General features: G+C 36.9%; 1 protein-coding gene across 1 annotated transcript in view; it reads left to right on the top strand.

The window, feature by feature from the left end:
* The first annotated feature begins 1,939 nt into the window (after positions 1 to 1,939).
* Positions 1,940 to 15,422, top strand: part of LOC5576631 (facilitated trehalose transporter Tret1-2 homolog) — a 51,999-nt gene continuing 38,516 nt past the window's right edge. Inside the window, exons 1-2 of the mRNA XM_021840085.1 lie at positions 1,940 to 2,325; positions 11,295 to 11,992. Coding sequence (XP_021695777.1) covers positions 11,985 to 11,992 — 8 coding nt within the window. The 5' untranslated portion in view covers positions 1,940 to 2,325; positions 11,295 to 11,984. The remainder of the gene's footprint in view (positions 2,326 to 11,294; positions 11,993 to 15,422) is intronic.

Raw genomic sequence — 15,422 nt, 5'->3', positions numbered from 1 at the left:
GTTTAACATATTTTCATCAAATTTTCAAACCACTACAACAAAAAAGCCCCATGTGGCCCACCTTTTCTTTCTTCGCGATAATGTAACTTATGTTCTTGACTAGTCGTATACAAAAAATTAGCTGCCGCCATCTGCCGCTTCAGGAGTTATCCTGGAATTTGTAAAACACTATTTTTAGACTGTTTTTACCAAAAATTTAAATAAATCTGAAAATTTTGCTAGTAAATGATGTATATTTACTTTGTTATAGTTAAGCTTTTCATACTTGATGACAAAATATTTTTTAACATTTTTTTGTATGAAAAAAGGCTCAAAATCGATTTTTTGGCTGTTTTTACTAAATTGTCATATATCGTAATCCACGTCAGTGATAGAGTGTAAGTGTCTTCGGAAGAAATGTCAAAAATGCCTCAATGAACAACTTTGCAGAAGAAAGTGTTTTGCTAGGACGCTCCTATCAAAAGATAAAACTGATCTAGATCTATTTTCACTTATCTAGATCAAATCTGAATGTGTCAAAACATAGTACAAGTTATTCCAAAACACTTTGTCGAAGACACCAAACCTCTAGGTTGCATATCCAGAGTACTAGAGGTTTTGGCCGTCAAAAACAGCGATCTGCTCCAGTGTGCGGTGGTTGCGGTTAGGGGCCCCGAAATCATGATGCGAATTTTTCATACCATTAACACATAATTTTAAACAAACTAAAATGTATGGAGGCAAAGCAAATCTGGTTTTGAGGGGACCTGAGTTGGTAACGGGAAATATTTCAACGCTATAGAACAGTACTTTTTAACAGAACTTCGTGGTTTTGGATTCAAAAATACATTGTTCTGCTAATCATCCAATATCTTGAGTCAGAGGAGGTCAGTAACTGATTTGGGAACATTTTGTTATGAGCTATATCCTGAACCAAGCCGAAAAGCCAAAATGAATATTTGTACACAATATTTTATAAATTCTAGGAAAGTACCAAAGCATATTTCGATAATACGAACAAAGGTGAACAAACATCTCTAACGTCTCTTATTTTATGCAACACAGTATCTAAAGTATCTTCTTTTTCCTTTTCTACATTGCAATGAATCGTGATGTAAATTCTTGAGGTTCCAGAGATTACTACGTGATTACTTCATTAGTTCATAAATTTCCACCTTCAGGAATTCTTCCCGATATTCATTTAGAACTTTCTTCAACAATAGGTATGAAAACTCCTCCAGGGATCCCTTCAGGAATTTCTCTAGCAGTTCTACCATGAATTGGCATTGAAAATCCTTAAAAGATTTCTCGAGATATGCTGAGTTGAATTCCTTCAAAATTTGCTGAAGAAAATCGTTCAGCACTCCAATACCGAAACCACATAGAAAACTCTCTCAGCAATTCTTACAGGATTTCATAGAAAGATTCCTTTAGAAATTCTTGTTTCGGTTTCTCCAAATATTACTCTGAGTTATCTAGAAAATATTCCTATACAAATTCTTCCAGGTTTATTCAAACATTGAAAAAATTCATGTAAAAATGATTTCGTGAAATCATATGGAAATTCCTCGAAAAGCTCTCTTGGCAGGAGAAGGAGGAATTCTCCATTAAAGAAATAGGATTCTCTTGCCTAAGTTTGCTTAAGCATTAATTTTTTGAAAAAGTAAAGAGTCAGAAAATGTATGGAAAATAGCAATTTTGTTAAAATTTTGTTCTGTGAAAACCAAAATATTGTGACTATGCTCAAAGTACGTTCTGCAACCCTAAAACATGTTCCATAACACTTGTCATGATCAAAACTTGAAATATGGTAAGAATGTGTAATATTTGTCATGAGTTTTTTCAATCTGGACCACTGCGCGCCGCTGCCAATCGGATCGACGGCAGAGCGCGCGCACGAGATGGGTGTTCGATAGCGGCGGCGATAGATGAGCGGGCAATTTAAGTAGACTAGCAAGCGAACCGAAGTGGTTTAGTCTGACACACAACGCGGCTTAGTTTGAATCGTTCCGTCCATTGTGACCAACGTCGCTTCTTGCGGCAGAGCAGACACAACAAAACCCCAAGGCAGAGTTTAGGGATAGGATAGGAGATACAGCAGGCTTTCCACAGTTGGCTTGCATTCACATATGATATGCACATATCGTTCCTGGCGTGCCAATAGACATCCGATGAACGACACGAGCCACTGCCAGTCCACGTCCAGCCGGGGACCAATCTACACGGAACTTCTGGATCGCAGCAAGGAAACCATTTAGCGTCGGTCACCCAGCCAAGCCTGTAATATAGTCGGGAACGTTGGAGTTCAGTGTTCATGTGAGACATTCGGCTGTGAACTCTCGGAAAGTGAGTATCCATCCACGTCCGTCTTATCAGTTGTAGTGTGGCAGTGATGATAGTTTTTTATTTTTGCAAAGTTTAACCGCAAATGGTGTGTTTGCACATGCCGGCCCAGTGCCCGTTGTTTGTACGAATGAAGAATGTGATAAAAGCATCCCAGACTGAAAGTTATCGCTGAATAGTGCCTTGAAGTTGACTAACAAATGTGGTTCACTGGCGCAACTGCCATGGGAAACGAAGAGGATTTCTCGCGTAACTTTTCAAAACGGCCTATCTAACAATTCACACATTTCGAGTAAATCGAGCTTGATGGTTGTGAAAATATATTTTGAAACTGTATCAAAATGAAACAATTTTTCCCCACTGTGTTGCTTGTAGAGGGAAGCAGTGTAATAGAGTTCAACGTAAGAAATGAAATTTTGTCAATTTATTTGGAAATTACACTGAAATCTATAAAAACATCAGATAGGACGTTTTGACCAAAAATATGTTCATAGGATAAATCACATAGGTCGTTCTGTTTCAACAATTGTTACATTGGACATTCACTTTGGTCATTTTGTTTCAGTTATAGTAACATCGGACATTTTGATTTGAGCACACAGCAAGCATGTTTTATTTCATTTTGTATCCACGTGCGTTGAACTGCTTCAACATTCAAGTTGAACTGCTCATTTTGTTGCGGTGTGATAATCGCAGGCACCAGCTGTGCTTTGTTTTGATTCATTCAATGCCACGACGTCACTTTTTCCCCTCCGTCTGTGTGTCCTATGTAACAACAGAAGGAGGAAAAACGTGGAGTTGTACATGGGACTTTTTGCTTCCTCGCTGTTTCTCTCTCAATCTTCTCCCCGTTTCAATGCTGGTTTCGCCTACACTTGTTCGTGTGTGAGTTACCCACTGCACGATAAGTGGTGACGACTGTGTTGCATTCGGCACCAGCCGTCGGCGCAAACAAGAAATAGCGGTGGGAAATGATGACGATGACGGCGCCGTCGATTGTGTTGTAGGAAACCAATGCCAAACAAATACATACACCTTCTCCGCTCTTCGGTGAATGATTGCTCTGCAAATACCTATATGTGCGCAAGTCGCGCATGCACGTTGCTCGTGTTGCTGCCGTGCCAAAATACAGTTTTGTGTACCTCGTTCTCTTTTTGTTATTAATATTAATATTATTATTAATATTTGAGCGTATTCAATATTGCGAGGCAGAGCGACTCTGAAAATATCGACATTTTCTTGCGGTGTGCTAATTGGAGACACCAGTTATGCTTTGTTTTGATTCATTCAATCCCACGACGTCATTTCTTCCCCTCCGTCTATGTGTCCTATGTAACAACAGAAGGAAGGGAAACGTTGAGCTGTATGTAGGACATTTTGCTCTCTCACTGATTCTCCCTCAATTTTTCCCCCGTTTTTATGACGGTTTCGCCCACATGATCATGTGTGAGTTTCCCACTGCATGACGTGGTGGTGGTGACGGCTGTATTGCATGCAATGTGCCAATAATATGAAAAGAGACGTTGCAGCTGATCCAATCCATCGAAACGGTAAAACATAGTTTGGCAAAAAGACCAAAATACTGTTTTGTGTAACTCATTCTCTTTTTGTCACTTGAGCGTTTTCAATTTTGCGAGGCAGTGCGACTCTGAAAATATCGACTGAAATGATTGAGAAGCAGTTATTATGGCATTCTTTACATCTAAGTAGTGTCTCAGACACGCTTCTACAAATCATTCTACCGTTTAAACTCCATTTCAAAGCTTTATTCAGGAATGTCCAATGTAACATTAGAATCGTGTTTATTCATAAATGTTACATAGGACATGTGGTTGGTTCTCTGATCAAAGGTCCAATGTAACAATTGATTAAAAGCGATGCAGTTTTGAACATTGGTCATTTTGTTAAGCTTTTAATAGATTAATTTATTGTTAATATATCAGAACGAGTGTTCTAGTGTGCTGCTAAGTGGTGCAACGCAAATGATTTGCAATTATAATCTCGATTTGTTTACATTTGTTACTTAGGACGTTTTGAAAAGTTACGCGAGATTTATTTAGACGGCGGTTCGTTTATATCACATGGTGTTTCGGGCTAAGTTTAAAGATCTGTGTGTGATCAATAGGATAGGACAAAGGGCGATTTGTTTTGAAACTGTGCAGATTGTATCTATTATGTGTTCCGAAAAATTGTTTTCAACCGACCTCAAATTTAATAACAAAGCAAGATACCAATAAATGGTACTCGAATGCAATACTAGGGCGGATCAAATACAAAAATAAACGATTTTCCGTATATTTATTGAAGTTTTAATGATAAAATTAAATTAATAATTATTTGTTTAGAATCATAGAAATGACACTTGTTTTTAATTATGAATCGTGGTTTACGGCTAACAAGCCGAGTGGACGTTTAACAACTACCGAAAAGTTAAACAATACATATACTCTGCAATCGATTAAATGGACAAATCGATGTGAATTTTTGCGAAAAAGTTACACTTCTTCTCAGTGAGAATCGAACTCAAGACTCCCTGATCTCTAGTTAGGGCGCGTTACCCCTACGCCATGAGAGGACTCATGGACGCAAAAAATTGAATTTCTCCAAAGATTATTTCAGAAATCATCTTTAATCATCCAAAAATTGAAGAAGTGTGAGAAGAAAGTCCTAATTCCTCCAAGACTTTAACCAGTGATTCATCCATCGATTTTCCTGGGACATCCTCCAAGATTCCACATCTTCTTCAAAACATCTTCTTAAATTCAATCAATAACTTCTCCAGAAAACTGTAGGGCTTCCCCTAAAGTTGTCTTTACGGATTTATACAAGAAAACCAGGGATTACTCTAAGGATAACTTCAGCAATTGCTCCAGAGATTCTTTCTACAATTCCTCCAGTAATTCTTTGAGATTTTATCAAGCATGTCTTGAAAGTTTTTTTCGTTAACTCTTTCATTATATGTCTCCAGGGAGATCCCGAGGATATTTTTTTTCTGAAGAATTAATCCGGGAGGTATTTCTAGAAATTTCTAGAGTAACTTCTGAGAAAACTTGTGTAAGTTTCTAAGTCACCGTTAATGAACAAGGATCTCTGAAATAACTCCTGGACTCTTGAGGAAGTTTTAGAAAAATTTGCTGGATAATTTGCTAATACAATCGAAAAAAATCAATCGAGTCTCGGAATAGTATTCTGCAGGATATTTTTTTAATTTTTTCAAAAAACATTAAACAGAATATCTATGGAAGTTTTTGCAGGAATTACTGGTGTGAAAACTGAAATGAACATAAGCATAGGAATTTTTATAGAAACTTAAAATAAAAACTGCAGGGAGTGGAGTGGATGAAATGATGGAAAAATTCCTAGAATAAAATAGATTTGTTCGAAGAACCTCTCAAGGAAATTTCGATTTCTGGGAGGAACCGTGGATGAATTCTTGAAGAAATCCACATGAACAGGCGGAGGAATTCTTGCAGCGTTTCTTAAAAAAAAACACCGTGCTCAAAAATCCGAGACATTTTTTTTTCAAGAGCCTTCTGAACCCGTTATGGTCTGAAGGTTTCTTTGGAGCCTCTATAATTTTGGTTAAAATAGATACTTTAGAGACCCTTAAAATAGAGACTATTCAGAAACTTGCATTAAAATAGAGTCCAAGTCTCTGAAAAGAACCCTAGTCCTGTCTTTAGGATCATTCATTGAATCAACTTTTGTTATCATTAATATTATACAGCGGGGATTCACTTGTTGGAACAACGGGTCGTGTTGGAACGACTGACAGTTGGTAAAAGGCTCCAGACCTGGGAGGGAGGCACCGATACTAAACACGAAATTGGATACAATTGTTTTCCAAATTGCAAGATAACTCCAGTTTGCCAACGACAATCAAGGCAGGCTTAGTAAAAATCGCTAGTTTTCAATTGTTGTGTGCCTTCGATCTTTCTGGACAAACATTGAAAAAGGGCCACAGTGAATCGTGGGTAGAACGATCCTTTGACTGTCCTACCCAGGTGTTTTTGTGCGTAGTACATGTCCTACCTGTCCTACCCACTTCCCGCGCCACTGATGCCTTCTTAATTTTATCCATATTCATCTAGAAATTCTTCATAAGTTTCATTGAACATTTCTGAAACGATTTTTCAGGAATTTCTCCAGCACAAATTTGTATAAACTTTTTCAGAGTTTCCTCCAGCATTTACCAAAATAATTTCTGCAATGTATCTGCTACAGATACCTGGGACAGAGCGCTGCTCTCTTGTTTATTTTTCTATGGCTGTGTGATCCCGAAATTCTACACGATGACTTGAATGGCTGTCTTATTGAATTCAAATAGTTTTAAGATTATTACGACAAAATTATGCAAATCTCTTTGAAAAAAATTATGTTTAGGGTTCTAAAGGCGCATTGAATTTAAATTAGCTATGTCTGATCGGCAATTTTTGAAAATGTTACAATTTTAATTAAACATTTAGTTGATGAGAGAAACATTGACTCATTGTCTTTTGGGAGCCATAGAATATCTTTCAGACATATAGTCACCAATATTTGGATAAAAACATTTATTTATTTGAAGTATTTGTTTCAATAGGGACAAAATACTAGAAAAAATGTATGAAAAAGAAAAAAAAATAACCTGAAATGGTTTTTAAGACTGGCTAAAAGCGCATGCCAGATGAATAACACAAATGTTTTATTCTTTTTTTTTTTTAATCAAAGAGGAAATCTGAACAAAATCAAATAATAAATCTGAACAAAGAAAAAAAAACTTGCGAAAACTTAACGTAACTTCGCTATAAGGTAACGAAAATAAAAATCTACAGTCGACTCTCCACATCTCGATGTTCTACATCTCGATATCTCTCCCTATGTCGATGATTGCTTCGGTCCCTTCATTCTGCATATGATTTCTCTCTCCATATCTCGATATCCTCCTTATCTCGATATCTCCATATCTCGATGTGTTCCTGTTGATTTCATGTTCCCAAATTTCTCTCCATATGTCGATATGAATATAATCAAAGGTTACTAGACCACAATCAAGAGGTTCAGAACAATTTGAAAACTCGAAATGAAGTTTGTTTGTTTATTATTTTCTTAGTAACGGAATGATTTTCAATCTAGTGTTCATTAAATTAATCTTCTTTGTCTCGATTTCTCCCTATCTCGATGGTCCCTTCGATATCGAGATGTGGAGAGGCGACTGTAGTTGCGGTATATCGATGTATTACAACTATAAAAAGTACAACTATAAAAAGTATGTTGGTACTTCAATGTAAATACAAACTTAACATCTCAAAGAGAAAACTCATTTCACAATTCATGATGAAGAAAATTTCTGAGAAGAGAAATTTAGTCCAACTAATGGGGTATATGCAATCATCAATTTTTCAACTTTATGTGAAATTACAAGCCAGTAAACTTTTGCAAAAATCCCGAACAAGCTTTCTTTATTTTAGCTTGATTAATCCAGAACAAATCTTAACCGTCTAATACCCAGCCCCGCCTCTAGACGGGGTACATTTTGCAATTTTGTGTATTTTTCCTTAACTCGGGGATCAAACAGTTTTTTTTTTGGTTTAAATCTTGGGCCATAAGACGCATACTAGGAAAGTTTTATTAGAATTTTGAAACATTTTTGTATTTTTGAATTATATTTGAAAAATTGTTTTTTTTTATTACCTGGGTATAATATAACGTGTAATGCAAAAATTTGTACAATAAAAATTGGTAACCTAAAGAGGCTTAAGAGAAAATTAAAAAAAGATAGGGATATTCAAAAATAAAAATCCAATATTCATAAATTTGCTAATAAAAATAAATCATTGTCCAAAACGTGCATAGATTGATTTTAGATAACGAAAAATTAAACTTAAATCGGAAACATACCTGAAACACTTGAATATAAAATTAATCAGATATTAATCACTTGAAAACGAAGTGAATCGTTCCTAAACTGCTTGGACATGGAGTGAATCTGACAGGAATCACTAGAATATGAAATAAATCAATCCTGAATCACTTAAACATGAAGTGAATGCTTAAGAATCGAACTTTCCATCTCATCCCGGGCAGACGGAAATATCAAAATCACATCTCGAAACGAACAAATTATGATCGCATATCATAATTTGATTTTGAAAAGATGTTGGAAAATTTTATGAATCCCACCGCTATAGCTCAACATCTGAAAATATGTGAACAAGGGTTCAGGTGAACCTAAACTTTTGCACGATGACTGTTTCTTTGGTTTTGAATAGTTTTCAGATTATTCCGCCAAGTGCTCTTCAAAGATCAAAAGATTACGCTTCTAACGACACATTGATTTGAAATTTTGGTCGATCCATTGCTGAGGAAATCGGCCATGTTTTTTGAAAAATGACTTAACTTTAAGTAAAAATTTAGTACACAAAATTCAAAAATTGGTTTTGGAAAAAATACCTACTAAATAAGAATAACTCATTGTCTTTCGAATGCGCCAATTATAATTGGACGTGTAATCACAGAGATATGGACGAAACACTTTTGAATGTTTTTTTTAGGGGGGAACTCAAACTTATGCACGGGAGTGTATATTGTGATTCATTTTAGTCCATCATAAATATGTGAATCTTCAAATCTTTTCGTTGTACGGTATCGATTCAAAATACCTACCACTTACTCGATCAACTGGTCATACTAAAATTTACTATCTATTTTTGATCGCAGGTTGCTCAAAAGGTAACATTTATAAAAATTGCGTTTAAATAATCTTTAACAAATATGATTTAAACTTCCGTAAAAATGTAGAGTTTTAGTTTTTTTTTTTCATTTTATGATTTTATGTAATTGATGTACTGCCCATAACTGCATATTTGCCTCGTAATGTAGTAGCAATGAAATTTCTATCAGAAATATCTTCTGTCTGATCACCCAATATGCAATATAAACTGTACAAAATTTCAGCCTCAAATAGGCACTTTTGAGCTCTTGAGAATTTTTAGAAGTTTTAGTTTCTTCCCATACTGCCATTAAATGCCATTGGTATTCCATTTACTCAATGCCTACTTTTGTCGAATGTTACAAATATGCAGTTATGGGCAGTGTTAGTGTAGCTGCTATCCAGCTTTTACGCTATAGGTAGCGTACACGACAGGGTGTGATTCGATTTCGACATTTCTTGCCGACTGATTTTATAGTTTGGTCAAAGTAGGCTGTAGTATGAGATCGCTGATTCGACTGTTAATAATTTTCATTCGTGTTTTCACAGCATTTGTTTTGCAGCTTAATTTTCTTTTAATCCTTAAAAATTCACCACATATTTATGACTAACCATTATTATACAATTTCACGCATCATGAAAAATGTCCAAGCTTGTAAAGAGTATATATGGCAGAAGCAAAGTCAATCTACCAATCTCAAACTTAACTGAACAACAGTATGGTCCATCTGAACGAGCAGCTGTCTTGATAAAACTACTAACCATATTTGTATTACAGAAAAGATGAGAGAATTGAATTGTGGAAAAAAAAATTGAGTAATTCTTAAATAAACGATTCAGGGGTTCGAAACTAGTCTACCTCAATTAATCTTATATTATAAGCAGTGACACACATTCATTATCCTGATATGTTGTGTCTTATACCACACCAAATTGGAGGGTACACAGGATTGCACAGAAATGTGGTTACGCATATGTTGAGTACGAACAAAATGCGCATCCGTTGAAAAAAAAGAGATGTTCGTTCCAACAAGTAGTTATCGTATCCAATGCCGATTCTTTATTCGTTGGATGTCCGCATGTTATCAATCTAAAAGAGTAAGTAATTTAAATGAAATAAGAAACAAGTTTTCAATTGTAGTTCTCACAACACAAAAGTGAAAACTTTTCACGTTCCCACTTAACTGTTTTTTCAACAAAGCTTAATTTGATTCAGGTATAAAAACATTATAGTGTATGCGAGAAATGTCAGAAAGGGGTGATTTAAAATCTATGGCATGCCTAAAAAGCTGAATAAGCTTAATTATCAAAAAAATCCACAAAATTAAATAAAATTCAGGCGAATATTCACTATAAACTGATGTCGGTTTAAAATAATTAAGTATTTACCCCGTTCTTACTATTCATTTTTTCTACAAATACCATTCCATTCTTCAAATAAAAACATGACATGTGAGTTGCAAGTTTTTTCGATATTAGCAATGTTTGATAATTAATACTAATATTAACACGGATATGAAGTGTAAAACATTTTATTTAAGTTTCTTCTTCTTTCTGGCGTTACGTCCCAACTGAGACAAAGCCTGCTTCTCAGATTAGTGTTCTTATGAGCACTTCCACAATTATTAACTGACAGCTTTCTTTGCCGATTGACCATTTTTGCATGTGTATATCGTGTGGCAGGTACGAAGATACTGTCCTGGGATTCGAGAAAAATTCCTGAAAAGATCCTCGACCAGCGGGATTCGAATCCACGACCCTCAGCATGGTCATGCTAAATAACTGCGCGTTTACCGCTACGGCTATCTGGGCCTCACAATTTATTTAAGTTTATTTTATAAAATAATTCGTCGCTTTTTGGCCACCTTTAAATCCTCACCATAGCAGCAGAATTCCGTTTACATCAGAAGGATTGATATAAAACTATTAAAGATGGAAATCATACTTTTTTGCAATTTGTACCGCCCTAATGCAATACACGAACGGTGATAGTAGCTCATCAAATAGTTAGGAGCTGAAATGAGATCAGATCATTCTCATGTTGTGCCAGTGACACCACAACAAATGGACAACGTTCAACTTATCATTTCTAATTCTATTTTTATTCAATTGCGCTACTAAAGACGAAGTCACATGGAGAAAATCAATTCATTTGCCCCAATAATCATCCAACGAACGCTCCCCATCCAACGAATTTCGCAACAAGGAAGTATTTTCCAATTAATTAATCCTCTTCCATTTTGTGTCTCTTTCTCTTCCCACATCGCCTTACCCCATACAGGGCACAACAACAAAACTACGAGAAGCCGGCTCCGAACCGCTGAAACAGAACAGTTGATGCCCTGCCGGGACAATCGTTCGTAATTATCCCGACCAATCGGGTCCAACGACAACAACCCACATCCGGGCGGCGTCCAAAGGCCGACGAAAAATGACAGTGATCTTTCCACTGGCCAGAGCCGGTTATTGCCAATCTACGTGGTGCAACCTCCCAGAAAGTGTAGTTTTCCTCTAGGGGCGTGTAACACCTCGAAAACCAAAAATTAAAAGTTCCCCAAACTGTGATATTTTGTACGTATAGCACCGATTGTGACAAAATTGAAAATATTTCCATTGTTCAACACATTCTACCCCGTAAGTGTAAAACCCAGAGATCGCGCAGTGCAGTGAAGTGTGTGCAATATTCCAAACCCATTGTAGATGCTGATTGTTGGTGCTAAGAAAAATATTTGAAAAAAAAAGACCTAAGCTAACACAAGGGGAAAGTGCATATCCGAGTGGTGTTGTTTTGTGCTCTGGTAGTAACATTTTATCCGCGAGAAGAAAAACGTGTCAACGGCAGTCTGACTGAATGCAGAATTATTGCTGTAGATCGTTCTGACGAGCTCTGAGCCTTAGAACAACACGGGCAGCCAGCGAGGCGGTGGTGTAAATAAAGTAGCAGAAGTAGGAGAAAAAAAACAGCGATAAAATGACGGGGTGAGTAATAAGTGTGTAGCTTGTTTTCGGTTTTCTTTCCGCCGGTTCTTGAATCGTTGAATTTAGATGAGTTTGACGGAGAGATAGCTACCTTCGAGTGAAACCGAAACGATTTCGATCGTCATTCCTGTTTGCAGAAACTCAAGGTCTAACGCGCAATTATATAGCGATCTGGAAACCCAAAAGTGGGATATATTGTTAGGTTTCCGATTGTTATGTAATTCGTTCCTTCATTGTCTCCATATTCGTAAATTTATTTTTAGAGAACAAAATCATCAATCATGAGCGGTGAGGTACTTTTTAAGTTCACGTTAGTACCGAATTGAGTCGAAAACAAATTTAAGTGTTTGTTGTTTTACGGAACTAATATTAACATTCGTGGTACGTGACTTGCATGCCAGTTCGAGTAAGAATTAGCAAACAGTTCCTCAATATTTGCTCGTAAAAGCAAATGAGAAAACTTTTTTCAGTTACTTTTTCTTAAGATAAGTAGAGAAACCAATCACTAAAGTACATTTAACAAATATATAAAAAAAAATCACGAATTAAACCCTCTGCCGGTAGCATCATTTGTTTTATCACAAAATAATACTAAAATCATGTTTGGCTTTTTTTACATTTTTGTATCATAAGTTCTCGAAAAGTACTTCATTTTAAGAATCTGTGGCAATTGGGATCTTCGGTGATCTGGTTCCCGAGATACAGTAATTTCTCGATTATTTCACGGAACCAAAAATTGGCGTGGTATACCGAAGCGTGATATAATAAAGATGTGTTTTTCTACTATATAGGGCAAGTGTACCATTAGTGGTGCACCTAAGGGAAAACTGGTAAAACATGGTGTTAAAACCATGAAATATATGATTTTAATGTATCATTCGATAGATCTCAAATCCTTCTATCACTCAAATGTATAAAAATCACGATTCATTTGAAATTTCCCTGCAAAAAGCCTTGCACCAATAATAGGAACACTGTTCCTTTAGTGGAGGTATGTTTTAGGAATGGTTCCTTTAGTGGCGCAATCCATTGATTTCTTATGGGACCCTCCACTATGGGTACTGATGCACCACTATAGGTGCAAAGGAGCAAAAAAATTAAGCATAATCATTGTTTTAAATAGTTTTACGGGCCAAATTCATGAATATTATTCGATTACTTGTATCATTTTCGCATCGTGCATCATAGAAAAATATCACATAATCATTTCTTAGTACGAAACATGCCAAAACACACTACCTCCACTATTGGAGCTACCTCCACTAAGGGAGCGTTTGCCCTATTTTTAATCGAAATTTTAACTTTATTTCTAGAAATAAAGGAAATTCAATAAAAGGCACGTGAAAGATGGGTTAAATAAATGTATGTTAGTTGTTATTCTTCAATTGTAAAATGCATGAACTTAATACAATTATTGTGGCGTGGTAAAATCGAACAGAAAACCGTGCTAAAATCGAGAGTGATATACTGCGGATAGAGTGGTTGATATTAATCCACACGTAACGATCGAAAAAAAGGCGCAAACATGGATTGGACCTTCTCTAATATGTCTCTAAATTGGATCGAACCAATTGACCAAAGCCTCAGCCCGTTTCTGGAATACTGACGAAATTGCATACTTTCACTTGTTAGTAGCTGGCAAAAATCCAATTTATAAACTTAATTTATTTTTAAATAATTTTGTTGAAAACTGTTGCGATTCGGGTACGTGGACAAGAAGAACTTGGACAGACAAACAGTTAACGAGAGCTTTATTGTTATGCGTCTAGCTTACAGGAGTTTGACTAACGACTAAATTAGTTTTTCACAATAACAAACCGGTTAACATGGGTGTCACTAGGTGATGTAACGAAGGGCAGATTGCAGCCGATTGCTACAACTTCTACACCCCCTTCTCAATCGAGCATCCATATCACCAGATCTTGATACCTTGGTAGAAACAGGAATTTTGAAATTATCAATACAAAGAACTCGGGTATGCATTGCCATTTTTGTTGTATGCCATCTACTCTGCACAGCTCCACACCGTTTGTGATGATTTCGTAGTGCCTGTACTTTGACCTGATATCCTGAACCACCAATGTCTGGGCGCCTTCGTTCACGTTGTTTCAATGATATCTGCTTCACAGCTACAAGTGCTTCTGATTTCTCAGATGTTGCTCATCAGTTTCGAAGATATTTTCGTTTGGCTTATCTCGAACTAACTGATCAGCAACTCGTTTGCCATAGCAACCTTCGCGCGTACTCTTGAATAGCTCCAGCTCATATAAACAGCCCTTCAGTTTCCCTGGAGCAAGCAGTATACCATCTTTCTTGATCAGAGCATCGTTTTTCTTGAAAACAACGTCGATACCAATTTTAGTCATCTTGTGCACCGAAATTAGATTTTCTCGCAGATCTGGCACGTAAAGAACGTTCTTCAAAATTATCTCGATCCCTTCGTTGCTTCTCAATCTTCGAATTTCTCCAACCATCTTCGCTTGCATGGCTTGTCCATCTTTTGCCACTAGGATTTCAACGGGGCTTTCCAACTTGCGAAGACTGGTGAACATTGATTTTTCACAAACTAGGTGGTCGCTGCACCCGGAATCTAGTTTCATTCTCATACATTTTCTCGAAACGTTAGTTACAAAACTTACGGCATTACTAGTACATTCTTTTTCATCTTCCAGTCGTTTCCAGCAATCCTTCATTAAATGTCCACGTTTTCCACATTTGTGACATTTTCCATCAAATTGTTGCTTCCGGTTCTGGAAATTTCCCGTGAACGCCGCAAGATTATCATCCGTGCAACTGCCTTGTCGGTCCGAACGCTTCGATTCTTCAGACAATAGTCTTTGCTTCACTATTTCCAGTGTGAGTTCATTCTCTGGTACATTTTCCAACGCGGTGACTAACGGGTCGTATGATTCTGGTAGTGTTAGGAACAACTGCGATACCAAATCCCCCTCTGCCAACAAAGCTCCAGCCGTTTTCAACTTGCGCACCAGCTCGTCGAACTCCATGAGGTGACTTCGCATGTCTGTTCCGTCTTCCATTCTCAATCTTGCCAACTGCTTCCTTACGAGCGTTTGATTAACCACTGACTTCTTTGCAAATGTTGTTTCGAGACTACTCCACATTTCCTTTGCCGTTTTTCGCTCTCGTACAACTTCCAGGCATTCATCAGCAAGGCAGCTTACCAGCAACGCTTTCGCTTTTCGATCCAACTCCTCAAAGTTCGCTTTTTCGGCAGCTACATCCGGAGCCACTCCGGTCAGCACTTCCGAAACCCCAGCCGCATCCAAAAACAATCTGACTCTATAGCTCCAGTTTTCGTACTGATCATCATGTCCACGGAATTGTGGAATACCACACGCCAAATTCTTGAATTCTGGGCCCATAACCTGTTGCGATTCGGGTACGTGGACAAGAAGAACTTGGACAGGCA

This window comes from Aedes aegypti, chromosome 2 (genome assembly GCF_002204515.2).
Source record: "Aedes aegypti strain LVP_AGWG chromosome 2, AaegL5.0 Primary Assembly, whole genome shotgun sequence".
Taxonomy (NCBI): Eukaryota; Metazoa; Arthropoda; class Insecta; order Diptera; family Culicidae; genus Aedes; species Aedes aegypti.
This window is presented reverse-complemented; position numbering and strand designations above follow the sequence as displayed.